The following is an 18,325-nucleotide window of genomic DNA, read 5'->3' as shown; positions in this document are numbered from 1 at the left end:
ATGACGAACAAACATATTTTTATAAATTTATACAAGAAAATTTTGTTGATTTTGAATTTACTAGTACAAATCACTATATACTTCATAGCAGAAAATTTTATATTGACAACATGCAAAGCCTATATGAAATTTAGAATAATTTAGACTAAACTTTTCTGGAAAAAGTATATCTTTTTATTTATTTTTAAAGAAACTTTATATTCATTTTAAAGGGAAGAGTTCTGTATCATTTTAACACAATTTATAAGATTATATAATTTTATTAAAAAGTATTTGGCGTGCCATTACATTATTTACAACGGGATGAAAAAAGGGGCGGAACAAAATAAATATCTTATCCCGTTATCCGCAACTCGCAAGAAAGATTAACGGCTTCGCGCCTTTCAGACACTCAAGCTCAAGCTGTCAAGCAAAGACCAGCAGAAAGCTCAATGGCTTCTGCCATTTTCTCTGTACTTCAGGGCTCTGCTTTTCCTTCTTCTTTTGTATCCCACAAAATCAACTCCTTCACCTTTCCGATCTCAGCCAAAGTTCCACTTGTTCGCTTCAGAAAAACTCTGTCCGCTAAATCTCTTGCTTCTGTCGAATTTGATACATCATTGTCGCCTGCGATTCAGACATTCTGGCAGTGGCTATGGGAAGAAGGGGTCATCTCTTCGAAAACGCCAGTGGAGCCCGGGGTCGTGCCGGAAGGCCTCGGACTTATTGCCAGGAGAGACATTTCGCGAAACGAAGTCGTTTTGCAGGTGCCCAAGAGACTATGGATAAACCCCGATGCCGTGGCGCGTTCGGAGATTGGGAACGTTTGTAGCGGATTGAAGCCTTGGGTGTCGGTTGCTCTGTTCTTGATTAGAGAGAGGTCCAGGGATGAGTCTGTTTGGAAGCATTACTTCAAAATTCTCCCAGAGGTCACTGATTCGACGATATATTGGTGGGTTTTTGTTTGTTTTCTGTATTGACACATTTATTTGAATTCATACCTTCGAATGGAATGGATTGATCGAGTTGGTAATTCTAAGTGTTTTATTTTGCTTATTCCAGTGCAGGTCAGAGGAGGAGCTCTCTGAGCTTCAAGGTTAGTGATTGGTGAAGTCGCAGTTTCCAATGCCATTTCTATGTTATCGTAATCTATACTTGTGAATTTTAACATCGTGCTCCTCACGTCAATGAAAATTGGTTCATATTTGTGACATAACTCGATGCTTTTCTCATAAAATAATATACTAAATGCCATGTTTGCTAAAGTACCTCGGTGTTCCAACATATGTCCAACAACAACATGCCTGGAAACAAGTGGCTATGCTTGATATAACAAGTGGCTATGCCGTGGCGCGTTCGGAGATCATATTTCCAACATATTGTTGTATGGCCTGATTGAATATGATATCTGCAGGTACTCAACTTCTGAATACAACACTAGCCGTGAAAGAATACGTGCAGAATGAGTTTCTAAAACTGGAAGAAGAAATCATACTCCCTAATAAGAAGCTTTTCCCTTCTCCGATCACACTGGATGACTTCTTCTGGGCATTTGGAATTCTCAGATCAAGGGCTTTCTCTCGCCTTCGCAATGAAAATCTAGTGGTGATTCCGCTTGCAGACTTGGTAAGGTTCATTTCTTCTTCCTCTCTGTTTTGCGGCAGCTAAGGACTTCAACAATATTACTGGTAGAAAGAAAAGATAGAAACATGATGTTATGTTCCTAAGTGTTCCATGTTGAAAAGAAGAAGCGATGCTCATTTTTTTTAAAAAAAAAAAAAATTATTTCCAACTAACGCATCTGTTAGATACCTTTTCCGTCACTGTAAATATTTGGGGGGAATGACAATCTGGTCCCAGTTAAGAAAGACACTGACAATTTAGTTCCAGTCCCACGAATGTGATAAACTGACTTGGGTGGCCGGTGAAGGCGGTCCGGCAGCCAATGAAGGTGGCTAGTGACTAGGGAGGTGGAAGGAGGGAGCGAGGGGAGTTAATAAAGAGGAAGGGCTGTTTTGTTCTCATTATAATTGTGCAAATGATACCCAGGTCATGAAACCTCTATTAAATTATGGAACTAAATTGTGACTATAATGGGGAATGAACCGTCATTTCTCCTAAATATTTTCTCTTTTCCAGTCGGCGGATCTAGAAAAAGTTCTAAGAGATTTTTGTTTTTTGAAAGTGACTTGTTGGAAATCTCATAACTAATGTAATTATCTCTTCAACTATTGTAATAAGGAATTGAGTCTTACGTTGAAAGCATGAGATTCTATTACAAGGTTTATGTAAAAACTAGACATGACTTCTCGTGCTCTGAAGTGTGCCAGACTGATTGAAACTTGTAAACAGTGCGGCTTTTTACAAACTTCATACCGTATAAATGGATAGATTAGACTGTCCAAACTCATTAGTTTTTCAAATACAGCTATCCTCAAAGGTTCATATGACCTCGAGTTGATATCCTTTGTAGTTATTCTCTGTACTTTCTTCTACCAATGTGTTGCCTTGCATTGAAAAATTGGAGTTTTAAGAGTTCTATTTGTGGATCAGATAAACCATAGTGCCAGAGTAACAACAGAAGACCATGCTTATGAAATTAAAGGGGCAGCAGGTCTTTTCTCGTGGGATTACCTGTTTTCTCTAAGGAGCCCTCTTTCTGTCAAGGCTGGGGAGCAGGTGAGTTTATCCCTCCTCTTCTTTTCCTTTCCATTTTCCAATGCCATGCAATACCCAATATGTTTGAAGAACTGCTACAAAGTTTTGATACGAGGCCCCCACTATCCATTAGTGTACTGTACAGTTACACAAATTTGATCTCCAATTCAGATCTTGATATAGTGCATTTGAAGAGAAATTAAGATTGATGTGAATAAAAATACAGTTACCCAGTTACACTATTCTGCGTCACTTTCTCTCTCGATGTATATTAGTATGACTGTAGAAAATTCAGATTATTAGACATCTCATCCTGAAGATATTGCGTTCTTTATTCTTGGCCCTCATTATAATCATCAATTATGAAACGTAAAGCAGGGACTCGCTTATTTGTGTTATTGTTTCAATTTTCTACCACTTGTCAGATATTGTAACGACAGTGTGGACACGTTAAAACATGTATCCAATATATATACAGACAAATGAAATAAGAAATGCAAAATTTCGACAGAGCTGGGACAGGGCCAGGTCTATGATCCTTGAGGACAAGGATCTTATGTAAAGGTGAGTATTGTTATGTAGGGAATTGAAAGTTAATTAGGTGAATGGTAGAGAGAGCGTAGTTTGGGTATTTATAATAATATGTATAGGTAGGGTCTTGAAACATGTAATTGGTATCTAGTGAAATCAAATCTCAGCTTTCTTTGCTTTCTGTATTATATTCGTATTACTGTTGATCCGTTAAAAAAATGAAGATATTAAATAACATAAAATGAAATTAGAAGTCCTATGAAAATTCGTTTTGCATGATACAATCTGACATTTTTTATCCAGCATATTTTGCTATAAAGGTTACAGTGTATGAAATATAAAATTTCACGCGCACACATGTGCACACAAAATATTTTATAATTTTGAAAACTTGACCTGTATTTATTTGTTATTTTGGTCATGAAGTATGATCATGGACCGAAATGGGCATGGCGCTAAAGTATATTCTTTGCTCTGGGACCCATTTATATCCAGATCTATTTGCCAGTGAATTTTAAAAACCAGTGAACTCATTTCAGGATAGAACTCACCAATCTTTAGTCTACTCATATAAAACTAACAAAATAAGAATATCTACAGATTTCAAATAAAGTCTTCAAAAAACAAACTTTCCTGGACCCTCTGATCAGATTCAAATTGGTAAATCTCTGGGGATGGTGAACCGTCTTTTTGAAAAAAATAATTCATCCTCACTGATGGAGATTGTCCCAGGGTGTTGGTGATGGAAATTATAAAATTCCGCGTAACAATGTTTGGAATTTTTGCTGCAGATATATATTCAATATGATTTGAAGAAAAGCAATGCAGAGTTGGCTCTAGACTACGGCTTCATTGAACCAAATTCAAACAGGAATGCATTTACTCTGACGCTACAAATATCTGAATCAGATCCGTTTTTTGATGACAAACTAGACATTGCTGAGTCCAATGGTTTTGGTGAGACGGCATATTTTGACATCTTCTTTGACCAAACACTTCCACCAGGAGTGCTTCCATATCTGCGTCTGGTGGCACTTGGTGGCACCGATGCTTTCTTGTTGGAATCTATATTCAGAAACTCCGTTTGGGGTCATCTTCAGTTGCCTGTAAGCCGTGACAATGAGGAGCTAATATGTCGAGTTGTTCAAGATGCCTGCAAATCTGCCCTTGCTGGTTATCATACTACCATTGAAGAGGTATGTATGCGTGGCTTTGTATTTTGCTTGGTATCATTCTCACGTGAGGAGGCTCAGTATCGGTATATGGATATTGGTTTTTATAGGTAAATTTAAACGGAACTTAAGATTGCTGAACAAGAATTTCTGATCCCATGAAAGATTAGCGGCATTCAAAATACTATTACGCATAGATAACTATTTTATACCACATAAAAATTATGGAGATATCACCTTTTCTCTTTTTAAGAATAGCTCTCTTAGAAACGGGTTGTAATTTCCATTGCAATTTCAATTGTTAAAAAAAACATGGGAATAATAAATACCAAGGTATTTGATGCCATCCTTGTTGGTATACAATACCAATTTGTCAAAGTTATTAAAAAAAATGTAAAATAAGAGCTTGCCTAAGGGTTCATGATATATTAGATAATTATGGTATACTATCGTGTAGCAATGTGTAAAGCTAAAATCAACTGTGCAACATTTTGTTTACCGTTACTTTATAGTATCGTTTCAAAAACTATGACTTAGAAAATGGTGCATTAAAATGCCGAAATTTTGATAACAAAGTAGTAAAAACTTTGAGGATGATAAAATGCTGAAGAACTGATTGAACACAAACATGTCAATGGCAGGATGGGAAGTTAAAAGAAGAAAAGCCAGATTCAAGGCAGGCAATTGCAGTGGGAATAAGAGAAGGAGAAAAGAAGGTGCTGCAGCAGATTGAAGGGATCTTCAAGGAGAAAGAGTTAGAATTGGATCAGTTAGAATATTATCAAGAAAGGAGGCTCAAAGATCTTGGTCTTTGCGGAGAAACTGGTGAGATCCTTGGTGATCTCAGCAAGTTCATGTAAGATGGCAGAAAAAGCGCCTTAAACTTGCACTATCCAGAGGAAGAAGAGAAAACAGAACTTGGCAAAAGGGAATCTCTCTCAAAGATGAATCTGTGCCATTCACTCAATTAATTCATGAAAGAGGGTCAAAATCAAGTTTTTGACATTGCCTAATGCTTCACCAGAGAAACATGTGATGCAGAATTACAATTCCTTCTGTATTAATTGTGTAACAGTTCAACAGGTGTGGTAAGAATCAGAATGAACTTTTGGATGTTGATATGGTGCTGGTCTGGTGTTACCAGGATATCCATGACCATAATTCATGAACACATAACTGGAGAAGAAAAATAAATCAATAAATGGGAAGTGAAGCTGAAGACCTAAATCAATGTATGGGAGAAGTCGCAAGATTTTGGTCCGTCGAAAAGGATGCCCTATCAGTTTCCATGTCATAATTATGAAGTTTCCAAAGTTGAAATATGAGGATCTAATCTTGGAATGGAAGCATACAAGTATGAGAACGTGACCAGAAAATCAAATTTTAATTCCTTAGAGTAGAATCTGAAATAATTCGTCGATTTAGTCTCAATTTTTTTGCAAAGCATGCGTTGAAATCTGGATTTTTGAAAGGCCATGACGTTGACATATACTTACAAATGCTAGTTCTAATGTCTAGGCATTGTTCTTATGTAATAAAATACTCATTTATCAATACTAATCATTCCACTTAAAACAATATTTAGGCTTGAACATTAACAACCACTTAAAAATTTAAATAGAATTAAATAAAAATTAATAACCAGATTAGATAAAAAAAATTATTGGATCATTCTTCATCCCATTGATCAATGCACATATTTGTACCACACTGCAAGCATGACTTCGTTTTATAAACTAATTATGTCTTTACCCAAAAAAAAAAAGCATGAAGAGTATGACCCAAAAAAAAATCATCGTAGAAGAATTAAAAAAAAAAACAAGAAGATAATTGTGCCCAGAAGAAACGAAGACAAAATAATAGACGATGAAGTCTGACGGTTTTTTTTTTAATTAGGTTGGGAAGGGTATAGTCCCCCCCCCCCCAACTCTAATTTCTTTAAAAATCACTAATTTGTTCTCAGTTTTTTTTTTTTTTGGTATGTGGCCCAGAAACTAATAAATAAGTTAGAATGAGTGACAATCATTTGAATAATCAATCAGAGACTTTAACTCTTCTTCGCCTATAAAATAAATCTAGTGTGAAATGATTGTATTTTCTTCGTTGATCAAAAGAGAATACTCCAATTTCCTCATAAATATTTTAATAAAAATTGTTTTCATTGAAATGGTTGCCTTCAAAGTGAATTTGAAATGATAACATCCTGGTAAATTCTTTTCATCGTGTAGGGTTTTTCTGGTAGTATTTAGCTCAATAACAACCTAATCAATGCAATTAACAAATTAAAATGACTTCAGTCAGTTTCATAGTATGCCTCAAGATGGCTCCTCCCCACATTTTATTTTTCAAATCAACAGCAGTGCGAGAAAATTTGTTTTTTATTTTTTCTATTTCTTCCATTTCCTTCAAATTTCAAAATCTAAAATGCAAAATGACCACTTGACATTCTCTATTTCCCACCATTTGGATCCCTCATCTCTTTTACCATGCTCTTACCCTCTTTCATTTTGGCCCCATCTCATCTCTCTCAGCCTCCAAAGACAATTCATCAGTTTGTTTTTTTCTTTTTTTTCCTTTTTCTCTCCCTTCTTCATTGATTTCTTCTTCTTCATCTCTGATCTTCTGGGAATGGGATGCTAAGATTCACGGATCTTACTTCTTGGTAACTTGGCACTCAAGGACGCTTTTCTTCTCAAATTCCATGGAAAGCCTTCGGTGCCAAGCTTGGAAACACCCCTTCTCTTTTCAAGAGTTGTGTTGGTTGAATAAGGGATATTGGTGAAGGGAACAAAAGCAAAGGTGGCAATGACAACGACATGGAGACATTCTCTTCTATCTTTAGTGGGTGCTCTTGATTTTCAATATTTACTTGTTGTGATTGCTCAAAATTGTGAGGTTATCGCCTGCCATCAACCAAGATGATTTTATTATCTTCTTGTTGATTTTTTTTTTATTTTCATTTATTAATACTCCTTCGATCCTAAATGTAAGATATATTTCTTATATTTATTAATTTTTTCTGAATTATTTCTATTGACACTCTTTCGATTATAATCAAGTAAGAGAGATACGTATGATATTAAGAAAAAGATGATTGTAGTGTTTCAGGAAAAACATGTCATATTTCTTGTAATTAACTCACTTATTTCTTATAATTAACTAACTTATCCAACTTCTTTAATCTAGTCAAATTAGTTAAATAAGTCTTATATTAATGACCGGAGGAGTGGTATGTTTCATCTGATTTTGGTCATCATTTTTTTCTCTCTACTTACAGCACAGCTAATAATTATGAATGTTGAATCCGCATGTCAAATACCAAGTTTCTATGATTTTTGGAAGTGGGTTCTATTTAGTCATGATTCAAGCACCAGCTAATGGTCAAACCATTTTGGTTTCCTAAATGGCTGGGGGACTTGTAGATGAAGGATTTGGAGTTCCAATGTAGTGGCAGCAACCATAGTTACCACAACTGGTGCGGCTTCTCTTTATAATACCTCCGGTCCTAATTATAAAAGCTAGTTGACTAATTTGAGAAGATTAAATAAATAAGTTAAATTAGTTATTTGTAATAAATAAGTATTGTCTTTCCTAAAATATTCTCGCTAATTAGGTGTATTGGCTACAACTACCATTATGAGAAGGACTATCTTAGAAAAAAATGTACAAATATGAGAGATAAAGTGGATTGGAGTCTCATATTTAAGATCAAAATAAAAATTAAATGAGGTCTTATATTAAAAACCGGAGGTAGTACTATATATCAAATCAACAATTACAATAGGATGTAAGAGATTAAGAAGAAAGTATTAGTTATTCATCCACCATGGTGGCTTCAAGAAATATTTTATCATGGAGTATAGTGATGTAAATTGCTGAGTATTGTGTTAAATTGTTAATCATGTTTTTATCTCTTCAAGAAACTATTAGTAAAAGAAATATTATCATAAAACCCTCTAATTAACCATAAACATTTAATTATACATTTCATCATGATATTTCATGATTAATTATCTATATATCTAATAAATAAAAATCAAAGCTAAGCTGAACTATTTTGCTATTATATCAGCTCCTCACTCATTTTATTGTGCTATGAACAGTAAAGACTTATGAACAATGATGGCTCATGCATGTGGGTCTCTGCTTTTTTTTTTTTTTTTTTGCTTTTTTTTTGTGAGGCTATCTCATGGTAAGTGATTGAGTGTCTTTTTCTTTTTCTTCTTTTTTTTTTTTTTTTGCGTTAAGCACCTGGTATCTTGAACCAAGCCATCTTTTAAGTACAGCAAGTCAGACTAATTTAAATCGAGGCATAACAGGAGCCATTAAAGTTGGCATCCTTGGCCCCTAAGATGTTGCATTCCTATATCTCGAGACCTATGATTAAGTTAGAACAGTCCCAACTAACTGATCTAATTGTCGAGGTTGTGACTGAGTGTCTTTCAACTGGTAGCTGCGTTAGATTTAAATTTCAAATTTTAAAATCCCCTCCATGTTTTGTGGTCTCTCTCTTTCATTATTATGGAGTATGTATTTTCTTTTTTTTCTTTCAAATGCTTTCGTCCTTTCTCTTTCACTACTTCTATTTTTTGTTCCTTAGATCTATTTGACTTCATCTCTAGTGTAAATATCTACATCCTCCTTCCTTCCAGTTTAATCTCTGGTTCTCCAAACAAAGTTTTGTTCGTCTAGTTCTATGGCCTTCTTTTCGATGGATTTATTTGCGGCTCTGTATGGTGGCTCATCATCTTCCTTTTGACATCTTTTTGACTTTTATGATCCTCTTTGTATTCCTTCTTTTCTCATCCTTGTCCTATTTTTCCTATTTTATTTTTCATATGCTATGATCGTTGAGGCCATTATTGATTGTCTAAATGTTGCTTTATGAATATGAAAGATAGTTTAGTTCATTCGATATAGTGTTAATCCATTTTCGTTTATTGCTTTATATGATAAGTCAGTAGCACCAACTCATTATGATTGGTGGAATAAATATGGAGTATCGAATTCTCCATGCAAAACAAGTAAGCCATAACTCGTACTTTTTAAAAGCTCAATCATTTTGGTCCTTCGAGCTCCAATTCTTGCCAATTAATTAAGACAAGACTTATTTTATTTTATTTTTTGGCCTGAAGATAACACTTATTTTATTATATCCTACCATTTGCATGGAGATTAATACCAGTGACATAAGTAAGGCAAATATTTTGTTATTTGGTTCATGGAAGGGCGGAAAAAAAAAAAAAACAAAACAAAACAGATCCCATGCCAATGGTACTCACACAATGGTCAAATACAGGCCACTGGGTACTGTATAAGGCGTTTTAAAAACTATGCATGACACGCATGTTTTTGTATATATCAGATTAAGTAATTTTGACTATTTGTCTATTTTGATTTCTTTGCGGGTTAATACTAACTTTGGTTCTTTAAATTTATTTTTATTTTGGTTTTGATTTCTGAAGTTTTAAATAATATATTGTAACCCCTCAAGTTTCTTTTCATTCAAAACATTGGTTCCTATAATCTATTAAAAACTTCAACTATTTTGTCTGAACCAAAACCTATAATTTGAATTTTGATGGATTAAAATCAAAATAAGAACAAATTTAAAGGGATAAAAATTATATTAATATTTTTCATTCTAATTAAAAGGCATGATAGTAAAACCTCATACTCTTCATCTTTCTTAAATTTGTTTCTTCAAGTCTTGGCCTTAATGTTTTTTTTCCCCGTGATGATGGCGTAAAAATTATAGTAACGCAGTGGTCAAAATGGCATCAGAAGTGAAGTAGATCATATTTAAAGAATGTGGAAAACATACCCGTGGTGAAGGCATGTCCTGTGATATGTACTGTAGATTGATGTGACTTCACCTCCCATGTTTTGTAGTAGAATTGTTGGCTTATGAGGTATTTGGATGGAAACTAAACTATACTTTTAAAAGTACTTTTATAATATATAAAGTAAATATGCAGAAAAGTACTTTTGAAAAGCACTTTTATATAATCTCAAACACTCTCTTAGTCTATGGCTCTCTATGTACATTGATGAAATTTTTCTCATCAATTTTTACTTCTGCCATCTAACTTTAACTTCCATCAATGGTACAACTTATAAGTGATATTCTAAATTTGCCATGAGTAACTTCTTAAATTAATTTTTTAAACTTTTTTGTTTTAAATTTCATTTATTCAATTTAATAAATTACTATCAATATTATTTTATTCAATTTCATTTATGAATTTAATTGAATACAATTTAATCAATATTAATATAAAATATAAAAATTATACTAAACAGGGAGTTCCTCAAATTTTATTTGTTATTTTTTATGTTTAAATCTCAATCAAAGCTAAGACTCAAATATTTATTTCCTGAAAATAATTGATAGGATAGCAACAAATAAATATAATGTCCCTTAAATCAATGTGTGGTTTGAGTTGGCAAATAGTGTGGAGTTTGAGATTTGCAACAAAAGAAATAACAAAATAAAATGTAAATTAAGGAAAATTAGTAACACAAGTCTCTAATTTTAACTATGATATAAATCAAAAGCATATTTAAATGTACAATGATTTAAAAAGATATAAATTTTATCTCGCACACCCCACAAACACATATAATATTTACATTTATTAAGCGAATGATTTCACTTAAAATATATAACAAATATACAGTATAAAATTTTTATTCAATATTTTCTTCTGCCAGAAAATAAAGATCAAAATAATGATAAATAAAAATTAAATTACGACTGATCAAACCTCGTACCCCACATCTACTCACCTAGTCATTAGTATAGGAAATTTATATGTTTAACCGCATCTAGATTTTAAAAATATGATATAACCGCTCTCGATACACATGATTCTAACAACAACACTTGAGGCATTATTACATTCTAGACAGCAATATATCTGTCTCATCCGACACATTTAAGAAATACTAATACAGCTCAGCTCCGATGTTGTAAAAACTAGGCAAGAACTTCAGTAAGAAAGTTCGCACTTCCTTATCCAAGCCTTAACTTATGTGGCAATCTGACGACTATAAAAAATAAAAGTACCACTTGTAATTTCCAAGTGGGAAGGCAATATCTCTTACCCCTAGCTTTGATTGGTCTCATCAAGAACAGGAAAAGCTTGGCGCAGAATTTCAGCCGCAAGCTCAAGCTCTTGTTCTGTTATAATTAGTGGAGGAACAAGCCTGACAACATTTCCTTTTCCGGCTGTTAAAATTAGAAGACCAGAATCTCGGCATGCATCGACAAGAGGCGAGGTGGGAACATCTAAATCAATTCCTATAATTAAGCCAGCACCACGAATTTCTCTCACGTGCCGGTTTCCTCCCAACTTCTGTTTTAGAAGATCTTTGAAGAAGGAACCTTTCTTGGAGACTGAAGCCAGGAAATCAGGTTTTGATACTTTGTTCAATACAATAAGAGCAGCAGCACAGACAAGAGGACTTCCAGCAAAGGTGCTTCCATGGTCACCATATTTTATAGCAGAAGCAACCCTTTCAGTTACCAGCACTGCTCCAATAGGCAGACCGCCAGCAAGAGGCTTGGCAAGTGTCATCATATCTGGAAAGACACCATAAGCTTCATGGGCCCAAAGATACCCTGATCGGCCTAAGCCACATTGAACCTAGAAAATTGTACAAATATGCCTATTAGAAAAAATGGAATAACCAAACATATGATGGTACCATATAATTTCCTCAGGAAAAAAAATAAAATAAAATAAGATGATATATGTTGGGGGAGGGGGGGATTCAAGTGATTATGTCCTCAGAAGTGATATGACAGCAAAAATTGTAAATTATACTAAAATATCAGATGAATTTAGGAAAAGGCTGCTTTGTGACTCCACCTTACTTTGCATAAGCATACTGAAGCTCCCCAAAATTAGCTAAGAAGAACTGCATTTAATTACTTCTATGCAAGAAGACTACATACCTCATCAAACACAAGAAGAGCCCCAGTCTCATCACATACATTTCGCAGAGACTCCAGAAATTCTTTTGTGGCACTGTATATTCCCCCTTCTCCTTGGATAGGTTCCACAAACACTCCAGCAATCTTACCCTGGCGAATTAAGTCTATTGCTGCCTGCGTATTTCCATACTCTAGAAATGTCACTCCAGGCATAACAGGTTCAAATGGTGCTCTGTAATTCTCTTTGCTTGTCAAAGCAAGTGAACCCAAGGTTCTTCCATGAAAGCAATTGCTAAAAGCTATAAACTCTGTGGCTGGCTCTTTTCCATCAGCACATGTATGTCTTTGATATTTCCTAGCAAATTTAATTGCCGCTTCATTTGCTTCAGTTCCAGAATTGGCAAAGAATACACGGTCAGCAAAAGAATGAGCTACTAGAATCTTTGCAAGTTCTACCTGCGCCAAAGCCAAATTAATTATGAAATTTATAAGCGGTTCAAAACATTGATGTGACAACATAAAACACAAGACATGAACTCAACTAAACTAGAGTTACAAGTTAATAAACGAAGTAACAAAAATAAATCTCAAACCCTGAACAAGGACACAGCTATGATATTAATGGAGGGACAAGTAGGATTATAAACAGACTGTTTTACCCCTTCTAGACAGACTGTAATATTTTTTATATGTTGCTTTATTTGGTTTACTATTTTATATCTATAATTCAAAGAGAACTTTGTCATACAGAAATACAGGATTATTACGTAAACATTGCACACACTTCTAAGTTAACCAATACTTTTGAGTACCGAATTTCAGACCACTCACAAATGAAACATTAGTACACTGAATTGCACTCCTCAGAAATTTAGAATTTTCTTGCCATTCACAGTCCTTACCTTTTGATGCCATTGCAAAGTTTAAAGCTGTATGATTTTTTATCAACTAGAGTGGGTCCAGTGCATTTCCACAGAGTCTAAGATGCACCACACTGTTCACGGTTTGTGAATAGAATTTCCTAAAAGTTCTATGTATATAACACTGATAATGATTTCTTCTATCTGGCTTAACCTTTGTCATTGTGAGTAAAGTGAAGCACTTCCAGAATCTCTATACAAACCTAAGCAACAATTTACACACCGTATACTCAACAGCGGGCAATAAATGATATTAACACTTTTGACACCTCCACAGCTCAAACCCTGACCTAAAGATAATCTCTAACCCTAAAAACCCTGCTAAATTAATGAAAATCAATACAAGGAGGAAGCATTCAACTTTGAAAAGGTTTATGATAAAAAATAACAAGTAGCAGTATTATTTCCTGGTTTACATTTTTCTAAGATCATATCTCAATGTTGACAACTTAAGAAATTATTAGCAGTTAATGTTATTTCCATGCTTTCTCAGAAGCTGAAGACAGTTTGTTTCAAATACAAGCAAATGAATCATGGCATGCCCATACCTGTGGGACTGAATAGTACAGATTGCTGACATGAGTGAGTGTTCTGGCTTGCTCAACTAGAGCCTCAAACCAGTCTTCATCCCCATGCCCTAGTGCATTAACCGCAATCCCAGAACTCAAATCTAAATATTCTTTGCCTTCAACATCATACAACTTACACCCTTTACCACTTTCAAGCACAACTGGAGCTCTTGCATACGTTCCAACCAAAAACTTCCCTTCTGACTCAATCACCTCCTTAGTCTTTCCCAATGATATCTTCCCAGCATTATTTGGTGCCTCAACATCCACATTTAGACAAGCAGTCACAACCCTCTGACAACTAATTTGAGTAGATTTTTTTTCTCTGGTTGACATGCTTTGTCTATCCACGTTGGAAAACCTCCGAACAATGCATGACAATTGAGAAGCTGAATCATTAAGACCAATGTTAACAGCACTCATTGTGTTAGGCAGCGGTTGCGGCTCTTGACCTTTTCACCCTTTCTCTTTGCTACAAAGAACGTCAAACTGACAATCAGCTTACCATAACTGTTTTAGAGAATCAAAATGTCAAGCCAATTTTTTTTTTTGTTCAACTATATTTGTTCAAAGGAAAAAAAACATAAAAAGAACTAGGACTACTTTTAGTTTAGAAGAGGCCAAAACATGGCTGCATTAAAGTCAGAAGCAAAATGGGCCACATAAAATGGAATCCATTGAATGGCAATTGTTATAGAATATAGTGTGAAAAAAGGGAATGCTTACAATGACACTCAGATGAATGATAAATTTTTTCATATTAAGTAGACCCAAATACACAAAAATTACACATAATTTCTGGGCCATAGCATGCTATTTCAAAACCTATCTTATATTCCCCTATCATGACCAACTTGAATAGAAGGCACAATCATCACGAGCAATCATCTGATCATCTGAACTGGAATATATATATAAATATGAAGAAGTTAGTGGAGGGTAACGAGAGAAAATGGACATTTTCAATTACATTTTAGGGTTTACAAAATCAAATCAGCTGTGAATCAGGATGTATCTCCATGCCTTCGAACAAAAGCAGCACTTCAATTAAAATGAACTAGCTCATACTGACCATTGAAAGAACGAATCAAAAATAAAAGAAGGGTTCTTACTTGCCTAATCACGCAACCCCAGAGTCTCTCCCAAGCAACGATGTGTCGAAGTATAGGATGACCAAAAAAAAAAAATCGTCTTCTTCCGCTTGGTAAGGATCAAAATCAAAGAGGAAGAGAAGCTAACTAAATGTGAAGTCCTTCTCCTTCTTGATTAGAGTGTTTTTTCCAAATTGGCTTGGCAATCAAGATTTGATTTATGAAAGAATCACTATGGCACTATACGAGTCAGAGGCGATGGCCTCAACTCTTGTTCGGGTGGCTAGCTACTATCTGAATATGATGAGGCTTTCCAGGTTAATTTTTTTGTGTCTGCTTAATGTTAATTGATGTTATGAATAGATATAAGAAAAAATCCAAATAAATGTTTGTCCTTTGATTTAAAAAAAGAGAAGCGATAGTTTGAAAGAATCAAAATCTTTGGATTTGTTATAACTTCTAATTGCCTGTTATCATTTCCAATTGGACGATCCATTAATCCAATTGACGGAAAATTATAAATAGATCCAATATTTTTATTTTTATTGGAGATTCAGAATAGATGGACTCTCTATAGGCCCTATTTTACTGACATGATTTATCACCACTTTAGCAACACAATCGGTTACTTGGGAATCCCAGTTATTCCATTTCTTGATAGCATCAATTAGTATTAAGTAGACACAAAATATTTAGCCTAGAAAGCCTCGTCATATTCAGATAGCAAGTAGCCACCCCAGCAAAAGTTGAGGTCACCACCTTTGACTTATATGGCCCAATAATGATTCTTTCATAAATCAAATCATGATTGTCAAGCCAATTTGAACAAACACTCTAATTGTAGCACAGAGCAGAAGAAGAAGGACTTCACATTCAGTCAGCTTCTCTTCCTCTCTGATTTTGATCCTTACCAAGCAGAAGAATTTTTTTCCCCATCCTGTACTTCGACACATTGCTCGGGAGAGACTCTGCAGTTGTGTGATTAGGCACATAAGAACCTTTCTTTCGTTTTTGATTCATTCTTTCAGTGGTCAGTACATGCTAGTTCATTTTAATTGAAGTGCTACTTTTGTTTGAATGCATGGAGATACATCCTCATTCGTAGCTGATTTGATTTTGTAAGCCCTAAAATGTAATAAAAAATGTCAATTTTCTCTCGTTACCCTCCACTAAAATTCTTCATTTATATATACATTCGAGTTCAGATGATTAGATGATTGCTCGCGATGATCCTTCCGTTCAAATTGGCATTAGTTGGCCATGATAAGGGTATATAAGATAGGTTTCAAAATAGCATGTTATAGTCCAGAAATTATGTGTAATTTTCATGTATTTTGGTCTACTTAATATGAAAAAATTTATCATGCATCTGAGTGTCATTGTAAGCATTCCTGTTTTTCACACTATATTCTATAACAATCGCCATTTAATGGATTCCATTTGTTGATGTGTTTCCCTAACCACTTCATATTCATAATAGGAATATGCCAAATCATGCACAATGCTAGCGATAGCAAGCAATTCCCAAAATTTGTTATTATCAAGATGTCTAGCTCTCATTTTCCTAGCTTAGTCTATCATACTACCAATGTCATGGTATTTAGGGACTAAATGACATGACTTTACATGACGCCAAAGGGTAGAAGTGCCACAACTCTTACCCCCACAGCAAAAGGCTTTACACACCCATTACATGTAGCCTTTTCTTGCCCATTTACTTTGCTAATTTTAGTAAAATACTTCCACACTTCATATGTGCATGTTTTTTAGCTTTCTTTCCACCATTGTCATGCACATGCACAGAAGAGTCAGGTTCAGACTTTTTTTCTCCATCAACAACATTGGTTTGAGTTTGAGACTCATTAAGAACATTCTTAGCACCGTCATCAGGCACAGGCATACTAGGACTAGCAGAAGACATCCTATATAAAACCAATACAACCACCAGCAGCACACAAAAATACCCAAATCAATACAACATTCACTCATTCAATGTATTCCATATTTCACATTTCACAAAAATGAGTAATATATTAATTTAACAAAAATCCAGAGCGAACAGTGAAGAGACAATCAGAACAATATTCAGATTCAGACTCCAGTGACCAGTCGACCAGTCCAGAGGGAGACGACGACAAAGAGGGAACTAGGAACGAGGAAGAGACGAAGTGTACCTGAGATTGAGACTTGAGAGCGAAAAGACGGGGTGTCGAGCGTCGACACAGCCTTCAGGTCCTGGGTTGCGACACACCCCTCAGGTCCCGTGGTGCGACTCGCGACTTGCCGGCGTTCAGGTCGACGAGAGGAGGTAGGTAGGGGCGAGGCGGCGACGCCGATGACGATGAGACGATAAGCTCTGGACGGCTGGAGCCTGGACCTCTGGACTCCGGCTGTGAAAGATGAAATCGAAGGGTTAGTATTCAGGGCGCGTTTGGTTTGCCAAGAGTGCCTCTTATAATCATTTTCACACAAATCCAGATAAAATTTTTCCCGTTATAAAATTACTTTTGTTTTCACCCAAACAGTTATAAATGCAGGCAGCAAAGTGAAGGTCCCGTATTGCAGCGTGAAATGGGAGGAGGAAGATAGTGCACTTTGAACATGGAAGGAAAGAAAAAAAAATTCAAACAAAAATAAATAAATAAAACGGTTTCAAATTAGTCCATCATGGGTTCAGTTTTGATAGTTATAGGTTTAAAAGATTTGTTTTAACATGGTTTCAATTTTTATCAATCCGTTCAACTATTTCTTAGCATGCTGATTTCACAAACTCACCCCATATTACGGGTTTTATCTTAAACTTCGTAAAATTGTTTTTAGATATGGGTTTGGATAAGTGTTTTGAGGCAAAAATGTGACTTGAAACACATGAAAAATTACTTTTTGAATGACAAGCTGCTTTTTATTCTCTGAGTTAAGAGGTGTTTGGATAACTAAGACAGTGTTTTTAGATAGTACTTTTTTACAAATCGAGGTAAAGTCTTTCACATATTTACTTTGTATGTCATAAAATCACTTTTAAAACTATAGTTTGATACTCATCCAAACATTTTTTTTTAGTAGTAAAGTAACTTTTGTCTCCAAAACTAAAGCTTTTTTAAAAAAAAAAAAAATTTGATGCTTGTTGTTGTGGTGGCAATTTCATTCTTTCTCTACTCTTTACTTCCCATAGTTTATCAGTCACTTGATGTTAGAAAGACTACTTTACTGAATATCATATGACTAAAAATTAAAGTAGAATAACTTTTTAATAAGTTTTTATTTTTTTTTAATTTTCAATATTATTTTATACATTATATACTTACATATATTTGTATTTTTCTTCATAATATGTTTTTATGCTATTTTATAAATTTTATATTTGCATGTAATTATATTTTATTTATTAAATATATTTTTTTAGTTTTTATAACTTTTCGATAATACATTAATTCTTTTTTATTTTTAGAATACCCATATCATTTTT

The 18,325-nt window shown here is 34.6% G+C and overlaps 2 protein-coding genes across 3 annotated transcripts; one reads left to right on the top strand and one right to left on the bottom strand.

The window, feature by feature from the left end:
• The first annotated feature begins 340 nt into the window (after positions 1-340).
• Positions 341-5,575, top strand: LOC114758760 (ribulose-1,5 bisphosphate carboxylase/oxygenase large subunit N-methyltransferase, chloroplastic). The gene is made up of 6 exons (XM_028947847.1): positions 341-931; positions 1,047-1,075; positions 1,394-1,605; positions 2,533-2,658; positions 3,960-4,364; positions 4,982-5,575. The coding sequence occupies exons 1-6, from the start codon at positions 432-434 to the stop codon at positions 5,198-5,200; spliced, it is 1,491 nt and encodes a 496-aa protein (XP_028803680.1). The 5' UTR covers positions 341-431; the 3' UTR covers positions 5,201-5,575.
• A 5,636-nt stretch (positions 5,576-11,211) lies between these two features.
• On the bottom strand, positions 11,212-17,233 carry LOC114758761 (acetylornithine aminotransferase, mitochondrial). Of its 2 annotated transcripts, none has more exons than XM_028947848.1 (4): positions 17,034-17,233; positions 13,748-14,240; positions 12,301-12,735; positions 11,212-11,989 (listed from the first exon to the last, which is right to left on the bottom strand). In XM_028947848.1, exons 2-4 carry the CDS (start codon positions 14,189-14,191, stop codon positions 11,450-11,452), a joined length of 1,419 nt encoding a protein of 472 aa, XP_028803681.1. In that variant the 5' UTR covers positions 14,192-14,240; positions 17,034-17,233; the 3' UTR covers positions 11,212-11,449. The 2 variants fall into 2 exon arrangements, with proteins under 2 accessions (XP_028803681.1, XP_028803682.1); XM_028947849.1 differs by having other exon boundaries at positions 13,748-14,278; positions 17,034-17,112.
• Between the last annotated feature and the right edge of the window lie 1,092 nt (positions 17,234-18,325).

This window comes from Neltuma alba, unplaced genomic scaffold (assembly GCF_004799145.2).
Source record: "Neltuma alba isolate B1F8T4 unplaced genomic scaffold, ASM479914v2 tig00010746_pilon, whole genome shotgun sequence".
NCBI lineage: Eukaryota > Viridiplantae > Streptophyta > Magnoliopsida > Fabales > Fabaceae > Neltuma > Neltuma alba.
Note: the sequence above shows the minus strand (reverse complement) of the source record. Positions and strands in the feature narration are given on the sequence as shown.